The sequence below is a fragment of the Lactuca virosa genome, chromosome 3 (genome assembly GCF_052849685.1).
Source record: "Lactuca virosa cultivar CGN04683 chromosome 3, Lactuca_virosa_CGN04683_v6, whole genome shotgun sequence".
Lineage (NCBI taxonomy): Eukaryota > Viridiplantae > Streptophyta > Magnoliopsida > Asterales > Asteraceae > Lactuca > Lactuca virosa.
In genome coordinates, this window is record NC_136428.1 from 1,677,992 (window position 1) to 1,705,824 (window position 27,833).

General features: G+C 35.0%; 2 protein-coding genes across 7 annotated transcripts; one reads left to right on the forward strand and one right to left on the reverse strand.

The window, feature by feature from the left end:
• Positions 1 to 18,107: 18,107 nt before the first annotated feature.
• Positions 18,108 to 24,450, reverse strand: LOC145165121 (kihadalactone A synthase LFS-like). 5 transcript variants are annotated; one of them, XM_079083786.1, is made up of 10 exons: positions 24,258 to 24,450; positions 23,305 to 23,497; positions 23,143 to 23,217; positions 21,707 to 21,758; positions 21,402 to 21,639; positions 21,265 to 21,311; positions 21,104 to 21,160; positions 20,959 to 21,004; positions 20,729 to 20,808; positions 18,108 to 18,262 (listed from the first exon to the last, which is right to left on the reverse strand). In XM_079083786.1, the coding sequence occupies exons 1-10, from the start codon at positions 24,333 to 24,335 to the stop codon at positions 18,196 to 18,198; spliced, it is 933 nt and encodes a 310-aa protein (XP_078939912.1). In that variant the 5' UTR covers positions 24,336 to 24,450; the 3' UTR covers positions 18,108 to 18,195. The 5 variants fall into 5 exon arrangements, with proteins under 5 accessions (XP_078939912.1, XP_078939911.1, XP_078939914.1 ...); XM_079083785.1 differs by having other exon boundaries at positions 21,248 to 21,306; positions 24,258 to 24,448; XM_079083788.1 differs by having other exon boundaries at positions 21,248 to 21,306; positions 24,262 to 24,415.
• An 82-nt stretch (positions 24,451 to 24,532) lies between these two features.
• Positions 24,533 to 27,403, forward strand: LOC145165120 (nudix hydrolase 8-like). Of its 2 annotated transcripts, none has more exons than XM_079083783.1 (10): positions 24,533 to 24,978; positions 25,086 to 25,230; positions 25,422 to 25,687; positions 25,795 to 25,860; positions 25,934 to 26,071; positions 26,150 to 26,227; positions 26,332 to 26,382; positions 26,458 to 26,492; positions 26,566 to 26,674; positions 26,768 to 27,403. In XM_079083783.1, the coding sequence occupies exons 2-10, from the start codon at positions 25,095 to 25,097 to the stop codon at positions 26,993 to 26,995; spliced, it is 1,107 nt and encodes a 368-aa protein (XP_078939909.1). In that variant the 5' UTR covers positions 24,533 to 24,978; positions 25,086 to 25,094; the 3' UTR covers positions 26,996 to 27,403. The 2 variants fall into 2 exon arrangements, with proteins under 2 accessions (XP_078939909.1, XP_078939910.1); XM_079083784.1 differs by having other exon boundaries at positions 24,534 to 24,978; positions 26,793 to 27,031.
• Positions 27,404 to 27,833: the final 430 nt, after the last annotated feature.

The following is a 27,833-nucleotide window of genomic DNA, read 5'->3' on the forward strand; positions in this document are numbered from 1 at the left end:
CAACAGCCCTCTGCTCAGCAGAATACGAGCTAGTAACAAGTCTCCACCAATCCTTCGCTCCGGACCGCAGAAGGTTCAGAGCGCACTTGACCTTCTGGTCAGCTGGGCAAGAGCAAGTGAAAAATCATCCCTCGATGTCAAACAGCCACCTCATCACTATGATCGGATCTTGAACTCCATCAAATGTCGGGGGCTTCGTATTTTCTAAGTCCCGATACTGGAAGGCTCTCCCAGCACTAATCCCGACAGCAGCAGCCTCAGAAAGTGCAGCGTAACGCTCGTCAAAGTCCTACACCATGGTGGTCTTGATAGACCCAAACATCTCTGGTAATTTCACCCGGAAGAGGGAAACAACCTCCTCCTGCATGATCTCCCTAACTCGCTCCTCAGTCAAAGCTTGCCTATCCTGGCCACCAGCTCCCGATCCCGATCTGGATCCTGCCTCAAATCGTCTCGTCGTCACCATACTACAAATAAACCAGAGAGATATCAGATAAAATGCATATCATACCGGGGGAACCAACTCCCAACAAAGCCCTAGGGGTTTTGACTTCACTGCTACACGTACGGGTCCTGTGATTCCAGTAGTACGGGCACATACTACCTTCCACACCTACCCATATTTTTCCGAGAGGATCATCACAATGACCCTACCCATACATACTAGCATATGCATACACTCTATCCTCACTTCCTATAGGAAGGCTAAACATTATGCGATTGGTCGGCAAACCCCACACTTTATCCATCTAAACATCATATTGATTCAGATCTAAAGGTTTGAGACTTGGACTTAATGGATTAAGTTGGAAAAGATGTACTTTTGGTCCCTTTGAGACTTAAAGACTAGATCTTGGTTGTTTGGACCATTCTAATGGATAAAGTTGGAAACTTTATTCATTATGAAGCTATTAGGAACCATAAAAATGTAATATTGGTCCTTAGTTTTCCTCCATGCATGTTCTAGGATGTCTTAATGAGTTAAGAAGTTAGGGTTTTTGGTATTGAGCACTTCCTAGCCATGCAAAGTCATAAAGTTGGAAACTTTATGACTTAAGATGTTATATCGGGACTAGATCTGTCTTTGGTCGAAAAGACTTAATGAAATAAGCTCTTAAAAAGAAGAAGTGATGTTAGCTAGCATACATTGGGCGTACATTTGCGTACGCCGCGTGTACGTGATGAGAGGCCCGATTGTGGATCTTGAGTACGCCAAGCATACAAGTTGAGTACGCTGGGTGTACTCAGCTGAGTCAAATCGGATGACATTTGACCTTTTGACTTTTTGACTTTCGACTTGACCAGGATTTTGACTAAGTTGACATAAGGGTATTTTGGGTATGTTGAGCTGTTGTCTGAGTATTTATTGTTAAGGTGATCGGTAGAGCTGGTATTTGGAGCAGCGTATGGTAGCATTTATTTTGTCTGATTGTGAGGTGAGTGTCCTCACTATACCTATGGGTCGAAGGCACCAATGATGGCCCACTAGGATCTGTTATTCTAGTTGTCTTTGTGACTCTTTCATGGTATGTTGGGCTAGGCCCATTTATATGTTGGTTTGGGCTCATAGATCAGGAAGGGCTAAGCCCAATGTATGTTATGTAGGATGCTAGCTGTCTTTGTGACTCTTGCATTTGTATGTTGGGTTGAGCCCATTGTATGAGCGTTAGGCCCATTATGGAGGGTTGGGCCCAATATGAGGGCTAGACCCGATGGTATGTATGATATGTGGTATTTTGGGGAACTCATTAAGCTTTGTGCTTATAGTTTTATGGTTATGGTTCCAGGTACTTCCGGTTCGAAAGGGAAGGGTCCGGCTTGATCGCAGCGCATCCACCCATGTTTCCGCAACTATATGATTTTGAGATTGTACTCTGATAACTTTTTTTATTCTGAAATACTTTTGAATGATTGGAAAGAAGATAATTGGTGTTTCTAGTTGAGTTAAAAATGAAAATTTTACCTTATAATTTTTGAGATGTTACCGTCTTGAAGACGATCTACCTAATATGTCAATACACAGTTAGTTCAAGATTTGCAATTTCATTGCACCATTTTGGAACTGTTTGACAGTGAACTATGTTTTCTAAGATGTCATGCTTTATGAGCCGAAACTGAAGTTGTTGATGAACCACAAGGTTAGGGTAAGCATTAAAGTTTGACAAAGGCAAATGAGCTAAAAAGTGACAAGCATGCATAAATGGTTTTTGATGCCAAGACCTATGCTTCATATGGTTTGGTATTTTCTGATAATATCATTGTACCTTTCATGTTTTGACGGTGACATTTCATAAGCCAAGCATGTAAATTTTGACAAATCAGTGTCCCTGGAACAAATGTTGCTGCATAAGTATCGTGTCTTTTTGCAGTTAATGACCTAATGAGACTTCACTTCAGAAGTATTTAACCCAACATGTCATGATTTTATCTGTTGAGACTAATTGAGCCATCCACCTCTTATGTTGAATCCGGTAGCAAGGTTTATTCTTCAACTAAGAGATACTGTCTGGTCACAAATGAATTTTTTTTTAAGGCAAGGATGTTATCCCCTCTCTTAGCCAATCTTTTTCTCATGTCCTTGACCTCCTAGACTGAGGTATGACATGGTACCGTTACGAATTGACGATGAATCTTTGATTCTAGACTACAACTTGTAGAGACCCATTTTTATAATGAACGGTGAGTACGGAAGGAATATATCTCGAGATTAATCGTGTTTTTGGAAGTATGAACATGAAGAACATATTATAAGTTCATAAGAAAAGACTAAGAACAAGAGAGAATAATCATAATATTGCATGAAGAACATGGTGGGAGAGAAACTCTCCCTGGGTGGGAGAATCCACCACTTCTCTCTCTAGGATTACATTGTAAGAAAAGTAATCACTAACTTAGAAAAAGTGAGCTAGCTAAAGTAATAAGTGACCAACTCTCCTTTTATATAGGAGGGAGAGTATTTACACCATAAATACAATAAAGGGAAAATACAACCTAATAAACACTCATTATTTGTGGAGCATTTCCATGCACCAACACAACTAACTCTATGATGCAAAGATTAAACCACTTCTTGCTGATGGGTTATCACTGTCAATGATTCATGCTGATTTCACCTCAGCGTGATTGAGACATCTTACTTCTTTCCCACAAGTCTTCTTTATAATAACTTGATGATTCAGTATGTAAAACCACACATTGATAAAAGTTTGAAAGTCTGTGCCGATGGTTAGATTATGTACCGTAGTTTATCATACGCACCAACCCATTCTTTCCTTTAAATTCTTCTTTAAAATTTTATGATTCAGTTTTAACTGCCAGACACTGATGAGAACTTGAAAACTTTGTGCCGATGGGTATATCATGTACCGTGATGTATTACACACACCTACCCACTCTCACCCTTTATACTTATAATAAAAGAAGTTAATGATTCAGCGTAAAAAACCATACGATGATGAGACTTTGCAATTCTGTGTAAATGATCTACTATTGCAAAAACACAGCAAAAACACAACTCTGTGATACACCTATATTATCCTTTAACTTTATTTGATGTTTTTCTTTTTATTTCAGGTAACTTGATGTCTCTTTAAAAAAATAAAAAAAGAAAGGCAATGTTTATTGATGTTGTCAAAAAGGGGGAGAAAAGTTTATTTCTGCTATGTTGTCACTTGATTATTCATTTAATAGCAGACACTCTTGAAAAAATAAGAATATTTATCTGGGGGGGGGGGGGTCTAATCTAAGGGGGAGCTGATATCAACATTCTATCATCTCCTTATCATCTATCATTCCGCTGCAACTCATGATATGTTGATTGTTTTCGCTGCTCTTACTGCATCTACTGTTGATAACCAAAAATGAGAGACATACACCTTCTCAGGATGAGCATTCGTTAAAGCTGAAGAATTCTTTGACGATTAGTTTTGACATTATCAGACATGGAGAGATTTTAAGGTCACGCCTTATGATCTGATGAGTCAAACATAATTACACGCTGACCGCCAGCGCCAACGCCAGCGTCAACACCAGTGTCAGTGTCAGCGTCAGCTCAAGAATGATCAGCGTCAGCGTGATCCCATGATCTTAGTAATCTTTGTATATTAGGAAGATATCATTTATATATATTAGGAAGATATCATTTATATATATTAGGAAGATATTATTGTATATTAGGTAGTTATACTATGTAAATATAATATAAATAACAGATATGATATCTTGGTGATAAGGATATGTTTATATGTAGATTAGATACAATCCCTTGATTAAACGGATTCTATAGATTAGATTAGTATATATATAACATTAGGGTACAACTCTAATGTTAACGGCTTGGTGTCTTCAATGTCTTTGTGACCGTCTTTGTGACAACTCGTTTTCTTGGTGAAAACAAATCATTTCTTGGTGAAAGACAATTTGGTGAATTATTCATGTTCTTTACTTTTCTATTCTTTATTTTGATTAGTTAGTTTGTTGTTATTTATTATATTTGAAATGTATCTGATCTATACAATCCTTCAATATATATATATATATATATATATATATATATATATATATATATATATATATATATATATAATAAAACATATTAATGATCTTGAATTTTAAGATGTATAAGATACAAAGCTTTTTGTACAAATCAATTATACATAAATAAATCATTAATACTTGCCAAAAGTTTGGAGACTTGAATTAATGAATGTTATTAAGAAATTTAATTTGGAGAAAAATGACAATTTTAAAATATTAAATTCATGTGCATAAATTAATTTAGCTTTTTTATACTAAACACGGATATTAATTCATTTACATCAAATGTACAAACAGACAATATAAATATAAGGTCTAAACATAAATATTTTATTTAAAAATTGTAAATTTTCATTACATAAAAACTAAAAATAAAATCTTATAATTGTTTACCCATAAAAAAAACTATTCATCAAAACTATATATATATATATATATATATATATATATATATATATATATATATATAGAGAGAGAGAGAGAGACGTTCATATGTGGATGAACATCTATGGTATGGATGTAAGACACCAATAAGAATTCAAGAAAAAATTAAATCAATAATAAATAATAAAAGGGTATAATAGTAATCTTAATATTTATAATTATAGTAAAAGATCAAACCAATTAATACTCCTTAAAATAAGCAAAATCAGTCTCAAACCCTTTAAAATCATCAATGACGTAACAAGGGTTCATTCCCAAAACCCCAGATCGCCTGCTAGGGATTACAACACCGATTAGGGATTTCAAATCGACCACTACCCCTCCTCCTGTTGTTCTTCAGTCATCGCATCATAAGAGGTCGATTACTACCTTAATGCCCATGTCGTCTTTGATGTGTTCATCTTCATCTTCATCAAGACAACCCTATTTTAAACTGTTCACAGTCTAACAATTTCAGACATGTCATCATACATTCAATCCGATAATTTTTGCAATTATACTTGTTAAATTAGAGTTCTTGTAGTGGAAGCGGCAATTTAATTCATAGAAATCCTGAGTTAATATGTCAAGGAATGTGATTTAATTAATTTCATCTTATTCACGATTTCTTATTTGAAATTGATTTTATTGGTTTAATTTGAGTGTTTTTCAATTATTCAAGTATATACAATTATATATAGACAACGATTTCACAGTACTTTCGAAATGATTTCATTTGTAATTTTGTATGGATTTAGTTGCTTTTAATTTATTCAATTATCTTATATATTTATCGAGTTCATATTTGAAATAGATAGATTTGAATCATTCAAATTGACTTCAACGTCAAAATTGGATTTTAGTTTAGAATAATGTTTGATTTTTTGAGATATTTTTATATCATGGGCTAACAGTTTTTTTTTTTTTTTTTTCTAAAATATATGAAAGTTTGCATTAATATTTTATACATATTGTATATTATATGTCGTAAAATTTATTTCTCATTCTTAATTATTTTTAATGTTTCTCAACCAATCTTTCTCCTTTCATAGATGTTTAAGAAATCGAATGACCGATTGTTTGAGTGTTTATTTGACAATAAAATGTTAATCGAGTGGCTGCATTTAATTTTGTAGTTTATTCTTATCAAAGTTGCATATAAAAGTTCAATCTCTATCACATTCTATTAGAATGGTTGTATTATGTACGTAAGAATAAATCATAATTCTTTAATGTCTAGACATTCTATCAGAATTTATATTTTTATTCTTTTAGAATGAACTGAATTGGAAATGTCTATAACGGATGTACAGTTTCAATCTTTTACTATTTGTGTGTGTTCTTTTTTTTTGTAATTAAGAATTATAAGTATTTTATATCATTCTTACATAATGTGTCTTATTTTGTTTGCACGTCAATCACAAAGTATTATTTCAAAAAAATGCAACTTTGTTTTGGTGTTTGATTAAATACATGTTGGAAATAAAGTAAGAAGGAGAGGAGCATTCTTTCAAGAATGATTATTTATTTATTTATTTATTTATTTATTTTTATGTATTTCAGTTTCTAATTATGTTATAAATTCATTCTCATAAAAGTGTAAACAGAATTTGCAAAAATATATTTTACATTAACATTTTTCCCATTAAAATTCTATGTTATTCGGTTAATTCTTTGAGATTGATTAAAGGATTATCTAATATTCACTTTTAGTGGAAAAAAAATTTAATAGTCAAGACTTTCTATTAGTTTATGATTTACATTCTCATTGAATATCATTTTAACATAACATTCTGATGGAATAAAATGAATTATGATTAAATATTACGTTAGAATTGAAATCAAATTAATTTAAAAAAATCAGAGTTTATAATTAAGATTATCCTTAAAATCCGAAATTTCCTTTTTTTAAATAAAGTGTAATCGACTAAAATACCCCTACAATGGAATTTTTGTAATTATATGATACATGTTATTCCATTGTAATATGATAGACCCTCACATCATAGTCATTTAATTTTTTTTCATCCTTTCATCCAAAATTATCCTTACGACCGCACAATAGATGTCATCCACATTATAACCTAGCCCTATATATATATATATATATATATATATATATATATATATATATATATATATATATATATATAATAGTCATCTTCTTTAGTTAGCCATCTTCTTTAGTCGAATATAATCCTTTTGTAAATAAAACTGTTCGCCAAATGTTCATTCTGTTGATCAATTTTTTATAAATAATATATCTTAAGATACCATGTTATCAGTAGGCTCATATTATATTTAATTAAAAAAATATGTATGTGAAAAAAATATATGACGAGCCCACAAACAAATATATGAAAATAAAACTTTACCTCATCTACATATATCTTATATTAAATCTAATAAAACTAAACCCATTAATTATAGGGAAAATGACTAGGAGGGTAACTACCTCTTATCTGTGTTCACATATTGACAACTTTTCTTTTGTACATAAGAAAGCAACTAACTTGTTTTAACTGTTTAAATTACACCAATATTACCGGTTAATACCTGTTTTAACTGGTAACTCAAAGGGAAAATGACTTAGGAGGGTAACTACCTCTTATCCGTGTTCACATATTGGCAACTTCTTCTTTTTTGTACATAAGAAAGCAACTAACTTGTTTTAACTATGTAACATCCTAAAAATCATGACCAAAAATTTCGTTTTTAATTTAATACTACAACCATAATTGTCAAACCATTAATTTAATACTCCGGCAACGGGCCCCGCCCGACATTAGGCCCCGCCTGGCATCGAGCCCCGCTCGGTATACATATCTGTCTCGCTTAGGCCCCGCCTGTCTCCGGACCCCGCCCGCTAAACACATACAATCATATAACATGCTAACGCATAAAGAAACATACTCTACTGTATCCCTGTCCTAAGAAACATACTCTGCTAATAATGAGATACATAACCTCGTCCGTACTCAGCTAGGTCCAGCCAGGGCTTCAGCAGTGCAAGGTGAGTCTCCTCACTATGTGAATGGGTCTAAGGCCACAATGCCAGCCCATGTAGTCTATGAGTAGGAAGACACGGGGGTTAGCCCTAGGCATTGTATGCTAGTATGTTATTCCGGACCAAGGTCCGATGTCGGGCGGGTGCCCGGGGATTGTTTGCATGTTAGATTATACTTGTTGTCTGTGTGATACTTGTATGTGCCTGGTAGGGAGGTGAGTGTGGGCGAGGTCTCGTATCTCATCACTAGCTGAGTACGAACGAGGTTCCGTATCTCATTATTAGCATAGTATGTTTCTTAGGACAGGGATACAATAGAGTATGTTTCTTTATGTGTTAGCATGTTATATGATTGTATGTGTTTAGCGGGCGGGGCCCGGAGACAGGCGAGGCCTAAGAGAGACAGATCTGTATACTAAGCGGGGTTCGACAGGGTCTGATGTCGGGCGGGGCCCGATGCTGGAGTATTAAATTAATGGTTTGACAATTATGGTTTTAGTATTAAATTAAAAACGAAATTTTTGGTCATGATTTTTGGGATGTTACACAGTTAAAACAAGTTAGTTGCTTTCTTATGTACAAAAAAGAAGAAGTTGCCAATATGTGAACACGGATAAGAGGTAGTTACCCTCCTAAGTTATTTTCCTTTTGAGTTACCGGTTAAAACAGGTATTAGCCGATAATATTGGTGTAATTTAAACAGTTAAAACAAGTTAGTTGCTTTCTTATGTACAAAAAAAAGAAGTTGCCAATATGTGAACACAGATAAAAGGTAGTTACCCTCCTAAGTCATTTTCCCTTAATTATAATGTAAAAGTGGTCCATACGATTTAATTTAATTGAGAATTAAAACCAACTACTTGAGCCCACAAAAAAGCCTACAAAAGCCTTATGATTCGTTTTAATTATATTGCAACATATAACCTAATTTTGAAAAGTCAAAATGGTAAGGAGTTACATTATCTTTTCCAACGTACTCCTCTTCCACTGCTATACACCAACTTCTTCAAGCTTCAGAACAAGATGGCTGCTCAAGTGGAGTCCGACAAAGCTTTCTAATCCTCCAATACGCATCCCTCCGATGAAAACCGTCGGAGCTACGGTTTCACCACCACCTTTGCCATCCTGATGTGAAGCGGAGTATGCGATGATTCACATCCATGATTCAAATTATCTTTGTAACGCCCGCAGATTCGGGCTAGTCAATTTAGAGACGATAAGCATCAAAAATGACTTTTTGATGGAAGATTATTTAGAAGGATTAATCTTAACCAAGTTGTAGTATATGTCACAAGGTTTCCGAAAATATAAAGAACGCCGAAATCCGAGTTATAACGAAGAAGTTATGACCCGTCGAAGTTTTTCGGCAAAACCGGCACGACACCGGGAGACGTAAATAGTGAATTTACGATGGAGGACTTTTTAGCCTTAGCGATCTAAATGAAAGTCGTAGAATACGTTAAACCGAGAGCGTGCATAAAAAGAACGTCCAAATCTGACTTCGTATGAGGAAGTTATGATTTTTCTAAGTTTCAGCTTAGCAGTATGCAGCCCGAAGTTCGAATATGGGATCGAGCGATATTTAGCCAAAACTTTCTAAATGAGAATCGAAGATCTCATCGATAGTAGTCCAACGGTAAAAAGACAGACGAAAACGGACGTCGGATGAAGAAGTTATGAATTTCTAATGGAGTTTTCCTGTCCCGGCCTAATAAGAATAATATAAAAGTAATATATTTATAATATATTAAAAATAAAGTCAAAATTAGCCAACGGAGTCTAAACGAGAGTTGTAGAGCATAATCTCACCTACGCGTCGATATAAAGAACGTCGAAAACGGAGTTCGTATGCGAAAGTTATGAATTTCTGAAGTTCGGGGCGCGAACCCCAAAGTTGTGTCAGTGGCCACGACGTGGAAACAGTGCCCACGACGTGGCATGTTTTCTGACGCCTCCTGGAGTCTGCCAGACCCAACTTGCGATGACGCATGCAGTGATGACCAATCCCACGACGTGGAAACAGTGCCCACGACGTGGAAAATGAGAAATTTGCCCTATAAATAGATTTGAAGGGGCAGCCGGCCAAAGTTGCTAATCCACCCTTCTCTCACCCATACTACCTCGATTTACGTGCAAAGAAGTACCCCCGAAGCCCCGGTATCATCCCGAGACCCGAAGCGAGTCCCGAAGCCCGAAGATCCCGAGAAGAAAAGAGTTTCCGAGCCGAAGCTCTGCCCGCAAGAAGCCCGGTGTGTGAAGATATCCCGGTTTCACTGAAGAATACTACTCTTAGAGCCGTAGTGCTGTCCGAGCATCGTCTAAACATGTGAGTGTGTAGTTACTTTCTTCTACCGCATAGATATGAAGTATTTGCTATGAAATACGTGATATGTGTTTATACGTTGTTTGTTTACTTGAGATGGATGTTGAATGAATGTTTTATATAGGTTTTTAAATGATTTAAACTATATATGTAATTTTATATCTACGAATATGTCGGGTAAAACATGGGTAGATAAGTGATATGGTATGAAAGATGTTATAGATAATCTTAGCAGATGCGCTTAATAGTAAATGTCATAATCTTAGCAGATGCGCTTAATAGTGAATGTCATAATCCTAGCAGATGCACGAAATAGAGAATGTCATAATACTAGCAGATGCGCTTATAGGATAATCCTGGCAGATGCGCTTATAGGATAAGGTCGGCAGATGCGCCAAATAGAGAATGTCATAATACTAGCACATGCGCTTATAGGATAATACTAGCAGATGCGCTTAAAGGATAACGTCGGCAGATGCGCGTAAATGATAATATTTGCAGATGCGCCTAATAGATATCATTGGCAGCCGCGCCTTAAATAACAGTGGAATTTGTGTCTATTCCTTAAAGTCAATCTTTAGGAATGAATGAATGAAGGATAGGTGATTCTTAGGGTAAATCCTTAAGAAATAAAGGAGACAATGGGGGTGGGTAATTGGGTTGATGGTTTGATGATTAAATATAATATAATATTTTATTGTGGGTTGAAAACCCTATATGCTCACCAGGCTCCCAAGCCTGACCCACTTAGTTTTCTTTGTATTACAGGTAATGGCACAAGAGTATAAGTCGGATGACTTGACGAGAGATTTTGGATTGTAGACCAGTAGTTATAAATAACTGTTGTAAGGTCTGTATTGTACTGTTTATGCTTTTGGTCTGTATCGGAACATGACATCCCGAGATTTTGTTATTTAATGAAAATACATTTCTTTAAAGAAATGCTTTGATAAATTCTTATCACATTTTGTTTTGGGAACAAATTCCGCAACTGTTTTCTTTAAACGATTACTCTGATTTTAAAACAAAGCATAAACAAATCGGTCTTTTCTGGCCGTGAAAATGGGGATGTCACAATCTTTCTCTGATACTCGTCGATATGGCATTGATCGTGAAGGATCCTCCCTTCTGGAGACACCTTCATCTCCGGTGATAGTCGTCCAAGCCTTCCTTCAGATATGTGGCCTTACTTCAGATCCGATGAAACATGTCGACCAGTGGCCACCCTCAGGCTCAGGCTCCACAACGAGATGGGAGGCAGCGAACTGCCCCTGGTGGTGGAGTCTTTTCGATCTCGTCGTCACCGCCTGCGACCATGATGTTTTGTAACTCGTATAAGAACCAGACCTCCTGCTTTACCTCTTCCGCACCTCCATCAGTAATTGATTCCGATAGACATTTCTCCGGATTCATGATCTGCTTTATGGAGTCAGAAACCAAATCTGATGGCCTTCAATTCAAATCCAGATCCGGTGATGAAAACAAGAAGAGAAGGAGATGATTTTCGACAAGGTTGTTTACAGCGAGGTACCTTTCCGGCGGAGGAAAATAAGCGGCAGAGGGAGCAAGTTTAAGAAGAGGAGACGAATGTAGGTGGTTCACGGCGACATTTCACAAAGATTTGATGCGGTGGCGCTCCTGCGACAGCGGGTGGCGGTCCGACAACGGTTGGTGGTGGGTTGACAGTCTTTGTGGTGCATTGAAATGTAATATTCTGAAAAATGAAAAGATATCATAAGGTGGGGTGTGCTGGGGTGTGACGGTATGATGGGTGGGTTATCTTTTTATTTTTTATATAATAAAATTAATAAATAATATATAAAGGGAAAACCATAGAAAAACCCTATGTATTATACATGAAAAACCCTATGTATTATACATGAGTGCTTAAAAAAACTCTTATATTAATTTTATGCACAATTTAACCATTATTATTTCTCACTTATCATGTTTAATGTTTTATAACCGGTTGCCCTTTACCAACCGGTAACTAAATGACTGGTATCATTTTACACAAGCAAATTCAGGTTAAAAAGGTGTTTGTTGCTTTAAAAATCACCATCTTCAAAGATCATCATCATCATTCACTCATCTTCAACAACTCTCTTATTCTTCCTAATCCCTCCTCCCATTTCTTCTTGTTTCTTCTCTGCAGCGATCATGCTGCCAAAACCAAAACCAAAACCCCTTTTATTCTTCTTTTTCTTCTATTTGGGTATTCTTTGATTGTTGATTATACTTGTGTTCTCAATTCTACCTACAGATACCGCTTGTTCTAGCTCTGATCGCGATTCGCTACTGTCATTCGCCGCCAACTTCCCCACCCTTAATTGGACTGCCGCCATTGATTGTTGTTCATGGGATGAAATTGATTGTGATGACATAGGGAATTGGGTGGTGGAGTTGTCGTTGCCTGACAGAGGTCTTCGTGGTGTAATCCCTTCTTCTCTTCAATCTCTCAACACTATCTCCCTCCTAAACCTGTCGTGTAATTTCCTATCTGGACTCCTCCCCGATGGACTTTTTTCCTCTATGAACAACCTTCGCATCATTGACGTGAGCTACAATAGGTTTTCTGGACAGTTACTGGACATCTTGCCTCCTACAATCCAATCGCTAAATTTCTACGGTAGTTGTTTCAATGGCACGATTCAAGCTGCGTTTCTCCAGGCCATACCAAGCCTGATTGCTCTCAATGTCACCAACAATACCTTCATCGGCGTCATTCCTTCCTCTATAAGCGACAACTCAACAGGATTAGTGATTATCGATTCCTTGATGGATACAACCTCTTAATTGGTTGTTCAAGAACATGATCTCTTTCAATCCTGAACTAGAATACCCGAAGCTAATCGGAATGTCACCTGTCAACTTGTTATTGGCTAAATTGATTACCAAAGCAGGGGAATTGCCTAGACTCTGTGGGATTTGACCTTCGAAATTGTTGTTATTGAGTAGAATTACGTTAAGATTCTTTCGTGAATACAAGGTCTCGAATGGGTCCTGAAAATAGATTGAATCTAAGGTCTAGATACACGAGGTTTGGGATTTAGAGAATTATGGTAGGGAAAGGTCCGGAGAATTGGTTATTGCTGAGGTCAAGTTCAATGAGGGAAAAGAGGTCTTTTAAGCTATCTGGGATTGTTCATATGAAACTATTGTTGTTGAGGTGGAGGAGAGTCATGTCTTTGAGGAGGGAAAGTTCTTTTACGAGAATACCCTCGATTCCTTTAGGGTCATCTTTGATGGCTGACTTCCATGATTGGAGGGCAATGTAAGCATTGTTGAGAGTCGATGTGTTTGAGTTTGACCACCCATTTATGGTGGTTCTTCCACCACCAACAAAACCTCCGGCGGCGCCGTGAACTGCAAGCAGAAAGAGTAAAGAAAGCAATAAAAGTTTAGTTTTTTCCTCCATTTCTTTGGAATTGTTCTTGGATTCGGGTGTGTGTTTTTACATAAATTTATTGGGGAAGATGATGGGGGTTTAATCGCTAGAGAATTCAAAGTACAAGTGGAAGCATTATCAACAGGTTAACACAAGAATCTTGTATCCTTACATGGTTACTGTGTACATGAAGGGTATTCCACGTACAGTGATAAGAACGCCTCTTTAAAAAAAAAAAAACGTCTCTAGGGTTTACCAGTTAAGTTAGATAGGTTAGACGGTGTAACGCCCGTAGATCCGGGCTAGTCAATTTAGAGACGATAAGCATCAAAAATGACTTTTTGATGGAAGATTAATTAGAAGGATTAATCTTAACCAAGTTGTAGTATATGTCTCGAGGTTTCCGAAAATATAAAGAACGCCGAAATCCGAGTTATAACGAAGAAGTTATGACCTGTCGAAGTTTCGCGACAAACCAGCACGGGGCCGAATGTCGTAAAAAGTGAGTTTTCGATAAACTACTTTTTGGCCTTAGTGATCTAAACGAAACTCGTAGTGTTCGTTAAACCGAGAGTAGGTATAAAAAGAACGCCCAAATCTGACTTCGTATGAGGAAGTTATGATTTTTCAAAGTTTCAGCTTAGCAGTAGACAGCAAAAAACTCGAATTTTAGATCGAGTGATTTTTAGCCGACACGACCTAAACGAGAATCGAAGGTCTCGTCATTAGTAGCACAACGGTAAAAAGTCTGACGAAAACTGACGTCGGATGAAGAAGTTATGAATTTTTAACGGATTTCTGTCCCGGTCTGTTAAAAATAATAATATAAAAATAAAGTCAAAATTAGCCGACGAAGTCTAAACAAAAGTCGTAGAGTATGATTTTACCTATGCGTGCATATAAAGAACGCCAAAAACGGAGCTCGTATGCGAAAGTTATGATTTTCGCAAGTTTGGCACAAAAATAAAGAAAAAATGGGAAAAACCGGGCAATTTCGCATGCCACGTCACCCTCGCACGTGGCAGCTGCTGAGTGGACCGAACCCATGTGTGGCACCTCCTGATTGGACCGCAGCCGAGGTCCACTTAGAAGCCAATAGCTTCGCATGAGATGCCCTGGAGACACCCCTCGGACACCCTCCTTCGCACGTGGCCCCTTCCCATTGGACCGAGGTTTGGTCCAATCCGAGCCTAGCACCTTGCGAGCCTTCGGTCCGAAGTAAGCCACCTGTCCGACGCGTGTCAGCTTCGCATAGCTCCGGGTCCGAACCTTCGGACTATATATATGCATGCGAGGGCTTCCGAATTTTTACACTTTTTCACCCCAATTTTCATCCTCTTTCACATTTTCCACTCCCATAAGCTCATATACAACCCCTAAAGCCCCGGTATCACTTCTAAAGCCCGAAGCAAGACCCGAAGCCCTGGAATTCTCGAGAATTCATCCTCTCTCCTGTCGAAACTCTGCCCGGTTTGAGCCGGTTTCTCGTTAAATAAACTCTTTACGGGAAACGAAACGCTGCCCGAATCACCGCTTATCAAAGTGAGTTCATACCCCTATAATTTATCTTTCCGGTTTCAAAGCCCGACCCTCGCAGAGCCTGGTTTCTCAATAAAACTCCAGATTTTATTAGAAACGATTGTTTTAGGAAACGAATTGCTGCCCGATTTTCATTAAATCAGGTGAGTGTGTAGTCACTTTCATCTTACACATAGATATGAAGTATTTTATATAAAATACGTGCTGTGTGTATATATGTTGTTTGTTTATTCGAGATGGGTGTTAAATGAATGTTTTATACATGTCTAAAATGATTTAAAAATGTATATATATTTTATCTTCAAATATGTTGGGTAAAACATGAGTAGATAAAGTATGAGGGATAGAAGTACAGTATAAATGTACGTTGGTAGCTATGAATTTTGTACAATATAGATGTACGTTGGTAGCTACGGATTTAGTATGTTGGCAGCTATCGACTTAGTGCCTGTTGTATAAACCTTGGCGACGATGTGACTTCGTGCCTATTTGACATAAATTGTTGAAGGAAAACAATGTTGTCGCCGATGTTTGTTTTATTTGATATAAATTGCTAAGGAAAAGCAGTGTTGTCACCACGTTGGTTGTTTTATTTGACATAAATTGCTGAGAAAAACAATGTTGTCACCATACTGATTGTTTTATGTCAGGTGGTCTTATTTGACATAAATTGCTGAAGAAAGCAATGTTGTCACCTATTATTGGTTGTTTTATTTGACATAAATTGCTAAGGGAAAAGCAATGTTGTCACCCCGGTGTTTACCTTATTTGACATAAATTGCTGAAGAAAGCAATGTTGTCACCTTATTGGTCATTTTGTGTTAGGTTGTCTTGTTTGACATAAATTGATGAGGAAAGCAGTGTTGTCACCATGTAGGTTGCCTTATTTGACATAATTGCTGAGGAACCCCCGAAGCAAAGTTGTCACCCCTAATGAAAATCCTTAGGCTAGGTCCCTTGTGATAGTTGTTTTAGGGACGTAAGGTGAGGATAACGGAAATGGGTAATTAGGGTTGTTTTTGGTTGATGAAACTTAATAAATTATTTGTTGATTGATAAACTTAAAGAGTTTATTATTTATTGTGGGTTGAAAACCCTATATGCTCACCAGGCTTCCAAGCCTGACCCACTCAGCTTTTTATATTACAGGTAGTGGACCCTGAGCATAGTCGGATGATGACGATGATTGATTTTGGATTATAGGCCAGTAGTTGTAAATAACTGTGTAAGGCTTATAATGTCTTGTTTATGCTTTTATCTGTATCGGAACATGACATCCCGAGGTTTTGTTATGAAATAAAAATATATATTTCTTAAAGAAAGGTTTTGATAAATTTTTATCATGTTTGGTTTTGGGAACAAATTCCGCAACACTTATAATCAAATGATTACTCTGATTTTATTTTAAAAAGCATAAACAAAATCGGTCTTTTCTGGCCGTGAAATTGGGGATGTCACAGACGGTTTCAAAAATAATAATGGTTAAACTGTACATAAAATTAATATAAGGGTTTTTTTAAGCACTCGTGTATAATACATAGGGTTTTTGTATGGTTTTCCCACATATAAATCATTAATGAAGTAAATAATTTTTTTAAATAATGTTCTCGATTGAACACACTTTTATATATATATATATATATATATATATATATATATATATATATATATATATATATATATATATATATATATATATAAATAGGTTCCGTTGAGATTAAAAATAAAATAGAGATCTTGAAATTCAACCTCAGCCACATATTTCAAGTCTGCCGCTCTAACCCTCCGGCGTACCGGCGCGGGAGGCCAGTTATAATAATAAATGATTATATAGCGTCGCCCGTTCCTTTCTCCTATTCCAACATCCCCCACCACCACAACCGCTACCGGCACCACCACTACCACCACCTCTGACACCAACCGACACCACCATTGTCACCTCTACATTTTCTGCCACCAGCTGTCATAATTATAGATTACACAGTATGTGAACAGACATATATGTATATCATTTATGATTACGCATACACTGTCGCTGTCGGTACACTGGAGCGTTAGAGCGGTAAATGTGAAATGTATGGCTCAGGTTGAATCTCAAGATCTTACTTTTTTTTTTAATCTCAAGTGAACCGTCCCATATATATATATATATATATATATATATATATATATATATATATATATATATATATATATATATATATATATATAGGTAAGTTCAATTGAGAAAATAAAAAAGGTTGAGAATGGGGGAATCATTCTCAGCAACTAATTTATTTTTGCCGCAAAAGCCTCCGTTGTAACAGCGGAAATGGATAAGGAATACACATGTGTTTCCAACAAAACATGTTTCCTTAAACTATACTAATCATTACCTTAATATATATAGAAAAACATAGTTTTTTTCGTTTTTTTAATTTTTAAGAAGCTATTTTTATCGAAAAATGATTTTAAATATACCAAAATTCATGATTTTTTATTCTCTACAAATAGACATCCATATTCATATACTTTTTAGGTAAAATAAAATTTTTTTTTTTTTTTTATATTTTCAGCTATCGTTATTCATAAGTGAATAAAAATGCATCAGATTTTTGCTATAGTACATTCGTTATTCACTTATGAATAAAAATATATAATTTTTTTTTTACAGTTTAAGTATCATTTATATACTACTTATTCATATATGAATAACAAATTAACTGTAACAAATATCTGATAAATGTTTTATTCATATATGAATATAAAATATGACGACAACTAATACATATTTTATTCATATATAAATATAATATATGACGAAAGATGATGTAAAAATATATTTTAAGTAAGAAGAAGATTGTATACAATTACATAGAAACTTGGAATATGAAAAAAGCAAACATAGAAGATGAAACAAAGTAGCATGCATCAATTAGATGGATGAGTTAGGTCTAAAAATATACAATCTGAAATAATAATATCAGTAAACATTAAAATTTAAGAATAGGAATATGCAGCAGTGATACGGTCTCTGAGGTAGTCTCCACTACGGATCGGAGGAAACCTACACACACACCATCCCGTTCCAATTCAAATTCAAATTCCAATTCCAAACTATATATATATATATATATATATATATATATATATATATATATATATATATATATATATATATATATATATATATATATATAATAAAACAATTGTGGAATCGAAAGCGCAAAAACATGGTTTAATCATATGTGAATACTTAATCACGTTTGATTTATACATATAATAAAAAAATTATGAATAATAAAAAAACCGTATTTTTATAAATAAATAAAAAGTATTATAGCGATATTAATGTTCATTTTAGAGAATTAAAAATTAAATTTTTTGATATAATCAAGAAAAAGAATCCGAAAAAATAACATTATAAATGGACACGCAAACATTACATTTGTTTGTTGACTCGTGCAGATTTTAAATGTGTGCAATAATAATTGACTAGATTTTGGTATGTGTTTTGGATTTTGCTATTTGTGGTGAGAAAGCAATTGCATGTTTTTGTTGGATTTATATTATGTGCATAGTTTGGAATTACTCTCCGTGATGATCGGCAAGTATTGAGTTATAATAGATCATAGTGCTTGATTGTCTTTTATTTTGTTTCTCGTTGCTTTTCCACGTCTTAAGCTTATAGGATTTTATATAAGCTTTAACATACATATCATTGTAACAAAGAGGCTTTTGGATTTTATTTTTTAATATTAAATTTATCTTTCCTTAAATGTTGTAAAAAATATCCAAGATTTAATTAACAGTACTATATTAATGATTTTGTAATTAAATAAAGTCATAATTTAAAAATTGATTAAACTTGTTTTTTTTATGCGGGGAAATTGTCAGAAAAATCTCAATATTTTCAGAAAAATTTCACTTTAGTCCAAAAAAAATAATTTGAACATAAGTCCCGATTATTTCATTTTAGCTCAAATTAACAAAAAAAAAATCGTTTTTTTTCCTTTTAACAAGAAATGACATATTATCATGTAAAATTAAATAATCATGACTTTTTGGGACTAATGTGAAACTTTTCCAAAAATATTGAGACTTTTCTGACAATTTCCCTTTTTACATGCGTGAAATAGGAAGACGGTTGTTCTTCATTTTTCTTTTTGTCAAACTTACACGACAAGACGTGTTTTTCCAAGACCGGCAACAATTTCTTTCACAAAAAACATGTGACTGTATTTTTTCAAGACCGAAACGTATTCTTTCAAAAATGGTTAGAATAATAGATTTCTTAATTGTTTTGTTGTAATTATTAGCTTTTAGAGTGATTTCTTAATATATATATATATATATTCAAAATTGACAGTATTATGTTTTTAGAGTGATTGTTGTATTCTTAGGCGGCATTTGATTCGCAGAATGTTTATAAAAGAATTGGAATTTGTTAGGAATTGGAATCCAATTCCATTGTCTGTTTGGCTGGCAAGAAATTAAATTAGAATCCAATTCCATATTTTGTTTGGTTGGCAAGAAATATAATTGGAAAAATGTAAAATGACATAATTGACCTTTTTTTGCTTAATTTTACTTTTTTATAGGTTATATGTGGTGGTTGGTGATGGTGGCGATGGTGGTTGTGATGGCGGAGGTGGTGCGTGATGGTGGCGGTGATGGACGATAGCAGTAACGTTATGGCAGTTGTGGTAGGTGGTAGGTGGTGGCTAGTAGCGGCGGTGGTGGTTGTGGTAGCAGCGGTAGTGGTAGGTGGTGGTGGTGGCAGCAGTGGTGGTGGTTGCGGTAGGGGTGGGGGTGGAGATGGGGGCAGGTGGCGGCCATGATGGTGGTGGCTGGTGGCGGTGTGGTGGTTGTAGCGGTGGTGGTGGCGGTAGTGATGGTGCCGGTGATAGGTGGTGGTAACAGTAACGGAATACACTTTCGAATTGGAATTAATTCCATCCAAACTTTGAAGGAATTCACTTTCATTCATTTTGTGGAAAAAAAATCATTTACGAATCCAATTCCATCTCAAAAAGTTGAACCAAACACCGGAATGTGATGAAATTGGATTCCAATTCCCACAATTCCATTACATTCCAGCGAACCAAACAGGCCCTTAATTGTTTTTGCTTAAATTATTATGTTAAAAGGATGACAGTGTATTTCTTCAAGAAGAAAACCTATTCTTTTAAGAAAGTTTAGAATTTAATATTGTTTTTGTTGTTATTCTTTCAAAAATGTCTTAACTTTTTAAAAAGAATTACCCTGTAATCAACCTACAAATAATAATAATTTGTAAATGTTTTATCTGCCAAAAAAAAAAAATGTATTGCCTAAAAATCCCGATTTGACTTATTTGATTATACACAAAAAGTCTATTTTACCTTTTAAAGAGTTTAAATTTAAAAACATTATTTCTTTTGCTATAAATTACCATCATGTCATTGATAATCATAACCTTTGATTTCATAAATCTAATGGCTATGATTGTGTTATACATTCACATTTGATGATAAAATTACATGATACATACCGTGGAGGAGATGATTCGCTGCAGCAACTTTTCAAGCACTCCACCATACAATCCGGGTTAGGATCCAAAAAGAAGGCCATCTGCATATTTAATATTTAATATTTAATATTTAATATTTTCTCTTCTACATGTTAATTTCTTACGAAAACATATATAATAACCAACCAATACAAACATATAAGCAGCAAACGCAAGACTGTGATTTTCATTGGTTAGGAGAAAGTAATTACAGAATATCGCTCTTTCCCGGTTGGCATAACTCGGTGTAGTGTTGATCTGCAAATATTAGATTTGTCAACTTCAATTTGTGTGAAAGAAAATAATAATAATAATAATAATAATAATAATAATAATAATAATTGGTTTGGATTTTACCTGAACAAACAATTAGTCCATCTTTCCATCATGTCCCCAAGATTAACAATGAAGGCCCTGCACAGCACCACCACAAAAATTAAAATATATTCTAAAAGAATGATATCAATAAACAAATGACAAAACATTCTCCCAACTACTCACCCCTTCACATGACTTACATTCTCCCAAGTCCGTGGCTGCTTATGTTTTTCCTTACACACCTATCCTATCAATACACAAGAAATGATCAATAATAACTCACATAAACTTTTAAATAATGATTATTTAAAAAAAAAAAAAAAAAAATTATATTGACCTGGAGACCAGGAACACCATCTGTTGCCAGAAGCGTGATCATTCCATAATCAGAATGTGCAGAGGCACCATATACAACCTCTTCCTCCTCAATTTCACCTGCTGCTGCGTTTAATCCTGGATAGTGCAGAAGTCGTAGAAAACCATACGGTTTATCTAAAGCTCCTATTTTTTTAAAGAAATCATCTTCCAAATTTAAAGCCAGTGCAATCAAAGTGCTCAACCGTTCCCCAGTAGACCTGTTAATCACACCCCCATCAGAATATTAAAAAAAAAAAAAAAAAAAAGGAACAAAGCAACACTTACAAGACTTTTTTGTAGTACTTCTCCATTAAGAATCTCCAAGAAGGTAATATCTCTGCAAGATAGTAAGAATGGAGCTGAAGAAAAAAGTTGCATCTGTGCAAATATAAACAAATATAACAATAGCCAATGGGAGGTGATATATCCACTTTTCTAATTTATCCTTCCACTTAAAAAAATTTGATTTTCCAGTTATACCCTTTTGTTAATTAAAAGAGTTATATGAAAAAAAAAAAAAAAGAATCTGAAACGGCATTTCCCTAATCTCCTTCCTAAATCCTAATCGGCTTTCAAGAATCAAGAATCCCGCTCTTCCATATCTGGTCGCTGCTCCTTCATCGTAGGTCGTCGGTCGGCGCTGCTTCTTCGCCGATCTTCGGCTGCCATTCGCCAGCCTCCAACGCTGGTACTTTTCCGGTGGGCATTGCTTTAGTTATTGTTGATTTCGTCTGATTAGTCATTAGGGGTCAAGAACAAAGCATCTTACATGTTTGATTATATTGTTGATTACATTTGTTTCATCTGATTAATAAATTTCTTATTCATCTTTTTTAAGGACATATTGGTTATATTGCTGATTCATCTGATTAATAAGTTTTCTGATTCATCTGATTAATAAGTTTTCTGATTCATCTTGTTCATAATGTGATAATCAGCCGATTACATGTTTTTCAATCTTTTCATAAGTTGTTGATTATATTGTTGATTTCATTTGATTACTGAATAAGTTTTTTAAGTTGGTTCGTTTGATTAATCAATAAGTGTTTTAAGTTTTGAATCAAACAGGTTAGATTGGAATGAAGTGGATGTTTTACTGTTAAAGTGATTGGAAGTGATACGTTAATAAGATTGCTGATTCCATTTGTCATTTGATTAAAATGGATAAAACTAAATATAAAATTGATTAAACAGATCAGAATGGATTTATCATATTGGAATCGAGAACTCTATATACAGACAATTGATTTATACATAAGAAAAATAAAATAAAAGAAATGTTATCCTGCAAGGATGCGAATCGCGGGCCTGCTCCTTTGTTCGATCTTTGATTTCAGATTTCTGAAGTGGGTGTTTATGGGATTTTTGTTTCTTGATATTTTTGATTTAGGATTGCTTGTTTTCTAATCAGATGAAATCAACAATAACTAAAGCAGTGGCCACCGAAAAATTATCAGCATCGGAGGCTGGCAAGTGGCGGCCAGAGAACGGCGAAGAAGCGGCGCCGACCGTGCCACCTGCAATGAAGGAGTAGAGACTAGAGATGGAAGAGCGGGATTCTTAACAGTCTATTAGGAAGAGGCCGTTTCAGATTCTTCTTTCTTTTTTCATATATATTTTTTTAATTAACAAAAGGGTATAATTGGAAAACCAATATTTTTTTAAGTGGAAGGATAAATTAGAAAAGTGAATATATCAGCTCCCATAGCCAATAGGAGTACCTTTAGAAGGCCATAGATTCAGATGACTCTCTTCACCTTCTAAAGGACCGATATGGAATGTTTCTTTTAAATCCCCTGTAGTTAAATAAATTATACAAGAACTGAAACTTTGATTAAACTGTGAACAATTAAACTAGCTGAAGCCTGAAGAATGACATGCACCTTTAGAAGTTGTAGAGGAATCAAGGTTCTCAGCATATATTGGGGCGAAACCCACGTCGTCCTTGCGACCCAATTTCATTTTTTCTTCAAGTGGAAGCGAAAAAAACTTTCTACTTTCATCAAACACATTTTCTAAAACTTCTTCCTCTACCCCATGATTGACTAGATAAAAGAAGCCATACTCCATACACGCCTAATTCATCAAAACTAAACAAATGAGTTTGTTGGCTTCATTAATTACATTTCCAAAAAAACATTAGCAAGCTATTAACAAGGTCATGTCCTGGTAAACAGATTATTACAATTAACCATTTTTTAGTCTTAGGTAAGTTGATCATAAATCTTTTTTTTTTTTTTTTTAATTTATACCCAAACTTATCAGCTGATTAGTAAGATTAATACAAAGTTGCCCTAATATCCACTTTAAACAATTGTTTATCTATCTCTATTTAAGTCGCAATCACGCTCTCCATCATCTTTGTAATCGTCAAATTCAAGAATCAGGAGCAATGCCGTCGACGTAAGCACGTTAAAATCGTCTTCATTTTAATTTTTCTGCTATTGCGATTTTGCGAGTGTGTGTGATTATGATGTTAAGAGTGACCACCTGCAACGTTGGCATACTGTACAAACCTTTGAATCAACTTTAAAGGCCAAAAAGTTGACAAATCTATTTCGATGTATTATGTGTAGATAATATATTGAGTTATTGAGGGGTACCATGGTTTAAAGTAGAATAAAAGGAAAAAAGAGAAGGTATAGATTGCATATTCAGATAGTCAAAGCAATGTTTACAGATATAAATTCAAGCACAAAAAAGAGGACAAGAACCCAAATCAAGATGTAGGGTAAAAGATATATAATTTCGATCAGTTAGAAGAGTTGATAAAATTAGTGGCAGTTTATAGATTAATTATAAGTTCATGATGAAGAATAAACAATAAAAGAAGAACCTGCCGGATAGAGTTAGCAGTGGAGATTCGATCTGATGAAGAAAGATCGATAACGGGAAGCACCACAGATTCCGCCATTTTTGCTCGAATGTCCGGTTTTGTTCCGCTCTCTATTTGCTTAGATTGCTAAATAGAAGTCTTTTCCACCGCCGTATCTACTATTTAGCAGTGGCATTTGTTTGGAAGAGAACATCCATCTTAGGGCTAAGTTATCCAAAAAAAAAAAAAAAAAAAAGCACGTGCTTCGTGTGCCAACAAGGAGCCACAAATTTAAAATGAATAAATGATTTCACATATGTAGTAGAACATTTCTGGATTTCCCTCCCTCCCACAGGCTACAGTCCCACTCCTTCACCACACGATTTCTGGATTTCCATCGTTTTTTCTCGTCATTCCAATCTTGATCCTTAGCCAGCTGATGCGATTTATCTCATTTCATATCAAGCCCTAGTAATTTTTCCTTGTTTGTCATTTTCACACAAACTCCATTTAACAAACTTCCTTCTTGACCTAAAAGCTTTTCACTATATTATATACTTTATGAGTTTTCTTGTTTCACTTTCCTTGTACCTATTTTGGTTTATACCAGCATCAGTAACACATATACTTGTTTGATTATTCACTGGACGATTAGCACCCAATCTGGTTGTCTGGGCATCAAGTTTAGTTTTCTCCGATATTGACACGCCCCAAGAATTCCCCTTGTTTTAATCAAGATTCTGTAAGTTGAATGTTTTTTTTTTTTTTTTTAAGATTATAGAATTTAATAAATTTAGTGGTATCATATTTGTATATAAGTAGGTTCTGGGACTTGTTTTTGTGGTGTAGATTGGAGTAATGGATTTGAATCTGATTGATGCAAAATCATTTTTTGTGTCAAATTTGATTGGTCCAAAAGGGATTTTGTCTTTCTCCACCTCCAACTTCATGTCCAGTTCTCTTAAGGTTTCTCCCCTCCTCTGTTCTTACAAAGGTATTGTTTTACTGCAATATTTATGTCAATCAAGATGGTTATTTTTTCAATTTGAATTGAATGGTCGATAATTATCGTAAACTAAAATGATTTTCCCAATTTTACCAACTTATGTGTTGAAAATTATTAAAAAGTGCAAACTTGATTATTGATGGATTGTTGAAAATTGAAATATCTCTTATTGTTTAAAGGTACTTCTCAAGAGGCTGCTTGTTTGAGTAGTTCAGAAGGTGCTATTACTCTGGTTGGACAAGAAAAATATGGCGTTGAAACTTATTCATATAGATTTGATGGTGCAAACGGCAGAAACCCTAGTATTTTCTTCAGGGAAAAACGAGTTCTTGATGGATTTAATGATGAGTATGGTGGAGTCGTTGTAAATCCAGAAAAACTACCATTTAACACTAATGTCTTTGCCTCTACCCTTCGCTCATCTCTTTCAATTTGGAGGAGAGAGGTAAAATTCATATCAGTCGCTATATGAATTCCATTCCATCCAAAATAAGCTTCTTTCAGCATATGTTTTTTGGTTACAATGTTTATTTTTATTCATTCTAATTGCAGGGTAAAAAAGGGATTTGGCTAAAGTTGCCACTAGAAAAATGTGATCTTGTTCCTATAGCAGTAAGGGTAAGCCTTTTCCTAGTTATAAAATATGATGTGTAAGTAAGGGGTTTGAGGTTTATTAATTTGTGTGTTACAGGAAGGGTTTCAGTATCATCATGCAGAAGCAGGATACGTTATGATGACATATTGGATTCCTAATGAACCATGTATGCTACCCGCCAATGCTTCCCATCAAGTAGGAGTTGGGGGTTTCGTGATGAACCACAAAAATGAGGTTCCAAAATTTTAAATAATTTAAATTAATAAAATAAATGTGAGGGTATGAATTTAAAGTATAACATGTTTGTTGCAGGTTCTTGTGGTTCAAGAAAAACATTGTGCACCTGACCTTGTTGGCCTTTGGAAGCTACCAACTGGGTTCATTCTTGAGGTGTGCATTCTTAAAATTAAAAAAAAAAAAAAAACACTTGCTTTCTTTCCACAATAATTACTCTTGTTAGTTGTTAATATTTAAAATAAAATAAATGTAACCAGTCGGAGGAGATTTTCACGGGAGCTGTAAGAGAAGTGGAGGAGGAAACTGGGGTAAGAATTAATCCATGAAATTTTTTACTTTAACATGTATTAGATGATTTATCACATTATTATTATTATTTTCAGATATCAACTGAATTTTTGGAAGTTATTGCGTTCAGGTATGCTGATAATATCAAGTTATGACTTGTTCATCTATACAATTATTATTTCCCTGATTTAGTAAATGTACAGGCATGCACACAATGTCGCTTTTGAAAAATCAGATTTGTTTTTCATCTGTATGCTGAGACCGATTTCAATGGAGATCAAGATTGATGACCTTGAAGTTCAAGCAGCCAAGGTAAAATGGGTAAACAATTTATTTTGGTTTGGTTTGTATTTATTAGTTAATTGTATGATGATGCATGCACATATATATATATATATATTATAGTGGATGCCATTGATGGAGTTTGTAGAGCAACCATTAATCAAAGGTGACAACATGTTCAAGAAAATCATAGACATGTGCATTGCCAGGATTGGGAAGCGCTACTGTGGGTTATGTGTTCATAAAGTCGTCTCCAAGTTTGACAACAGACTTTCTTCTTTGTATTATAATGTTGTTGATCATCAAACTCATGGTTGCTCCACTCCTGTACTTGAACAACAAATCAACTAGTGGGAGTGCTGTTTTCAAGTCCTCCCCTACCTTCAACTTTGATTTCTATGTTGTATCTATCTGTACTTATTTTGTTAAGACTGGTAGGTGTGGGCAACGCCCACACCGGCGTTATTAAGAAAAAAGAAGAAAAACGGCGTGAAGGGAGGTGATGGTGGTAACGGGAAGCAACGCGCAGGCGTATAACGCCTAATAACGGGGAAGGGGGCGGTGTTTGCGTGTTATAACTTCCAATAATGCCCCTTGGGGCGTTGCCCATACCCAGCAGACTAAACAAATGTTGTAACTAGATGTGACATGTATATAAAGTCATAACTGTATAGATTATTATTAAAATTCAAATGGGTTACATCCTTAGCTTATCACAAAGTAGTTAATAATTAAGTTACGGAAATGTTCCTTGTGGTATGTCAAAAGTTTTGGATTCAGTTCAAATGTTTCATTTGTTGAGTAGAAGGTCCCTAATATGTTTATTTTTGTTGCAAAGTTTGTCCCTTGACCGTTTAACTAACTTAACCATGCATCCGTTAAGTTCAAATTAAATGACCATTTTGCCCTTATCTATGTCATCTTTCAAAAGGACTCCATACCAAGGCAAAATCTAGCATTCTAAGTCCATTAAGTCCTTAATGGGGCTATAACTTGAACATGGACACAAAATACACCAAACATGGTACTTTTTCTCCATCAACAGAAGTCTAAGGACCTAGGAAAGCCACCACAAGTTTTGGAGTTCTTCAAACTCCAAGAACATCCAAGAAAGCGGCCAGATCCACCCCAAATATGACCTAGAACTTGAATCTAGAAGAAAAGGTGTCAAGGTATGAACTTTATACCT

Excerpts from the sequence above, each read along its gene's own strand:
- LOC145165120 (XM_079083783.1), top strand. The coding sequence starts at position 25,095 with ATGGATTTGAATCTGATTGATGCAAAATCATTTTTTGTGTCAAATTTG. Across the intron at positions 26,072-26,149 it reads TGATGAACCACAAAAATGAG|GTTCTTGTGGTTCAAGAAAA; the intron begins GTTCCAAAATTT and ends TGTTTGTTGCAG. Across the intron at positions 26,493-26,565 it reads TTGGAAGTTATTGCGTTCAG|GCATGCACACAATGTCGCTT; the intron begins GTATGCTGATAA and ends GTAAATGTACAG.
- LOC145165121 (XM_079083785.1), bottom strand. The coding sequence starts at position 24,335 with ATGGCGGAATCTGTGGTGCTTCCCGTTATCGATCTTTCTTCATCAGAT. Across the intron at positions 23,498-24,257 it reads CTGCTAACTCTATCCGGCAG|GCGTGTATGGAGTATGGCTT; the intron begins GTTCTTCTTTTA and ends TTGATGAATTAG. Across the intron at positions 21,640-21,706 it reads AAGTACTACAAAAAAGTCTT|GTCTACTGGGGAACGGTTGA; the intron begins GTAAGTGTTGCT and ends TGTGATTAACAG.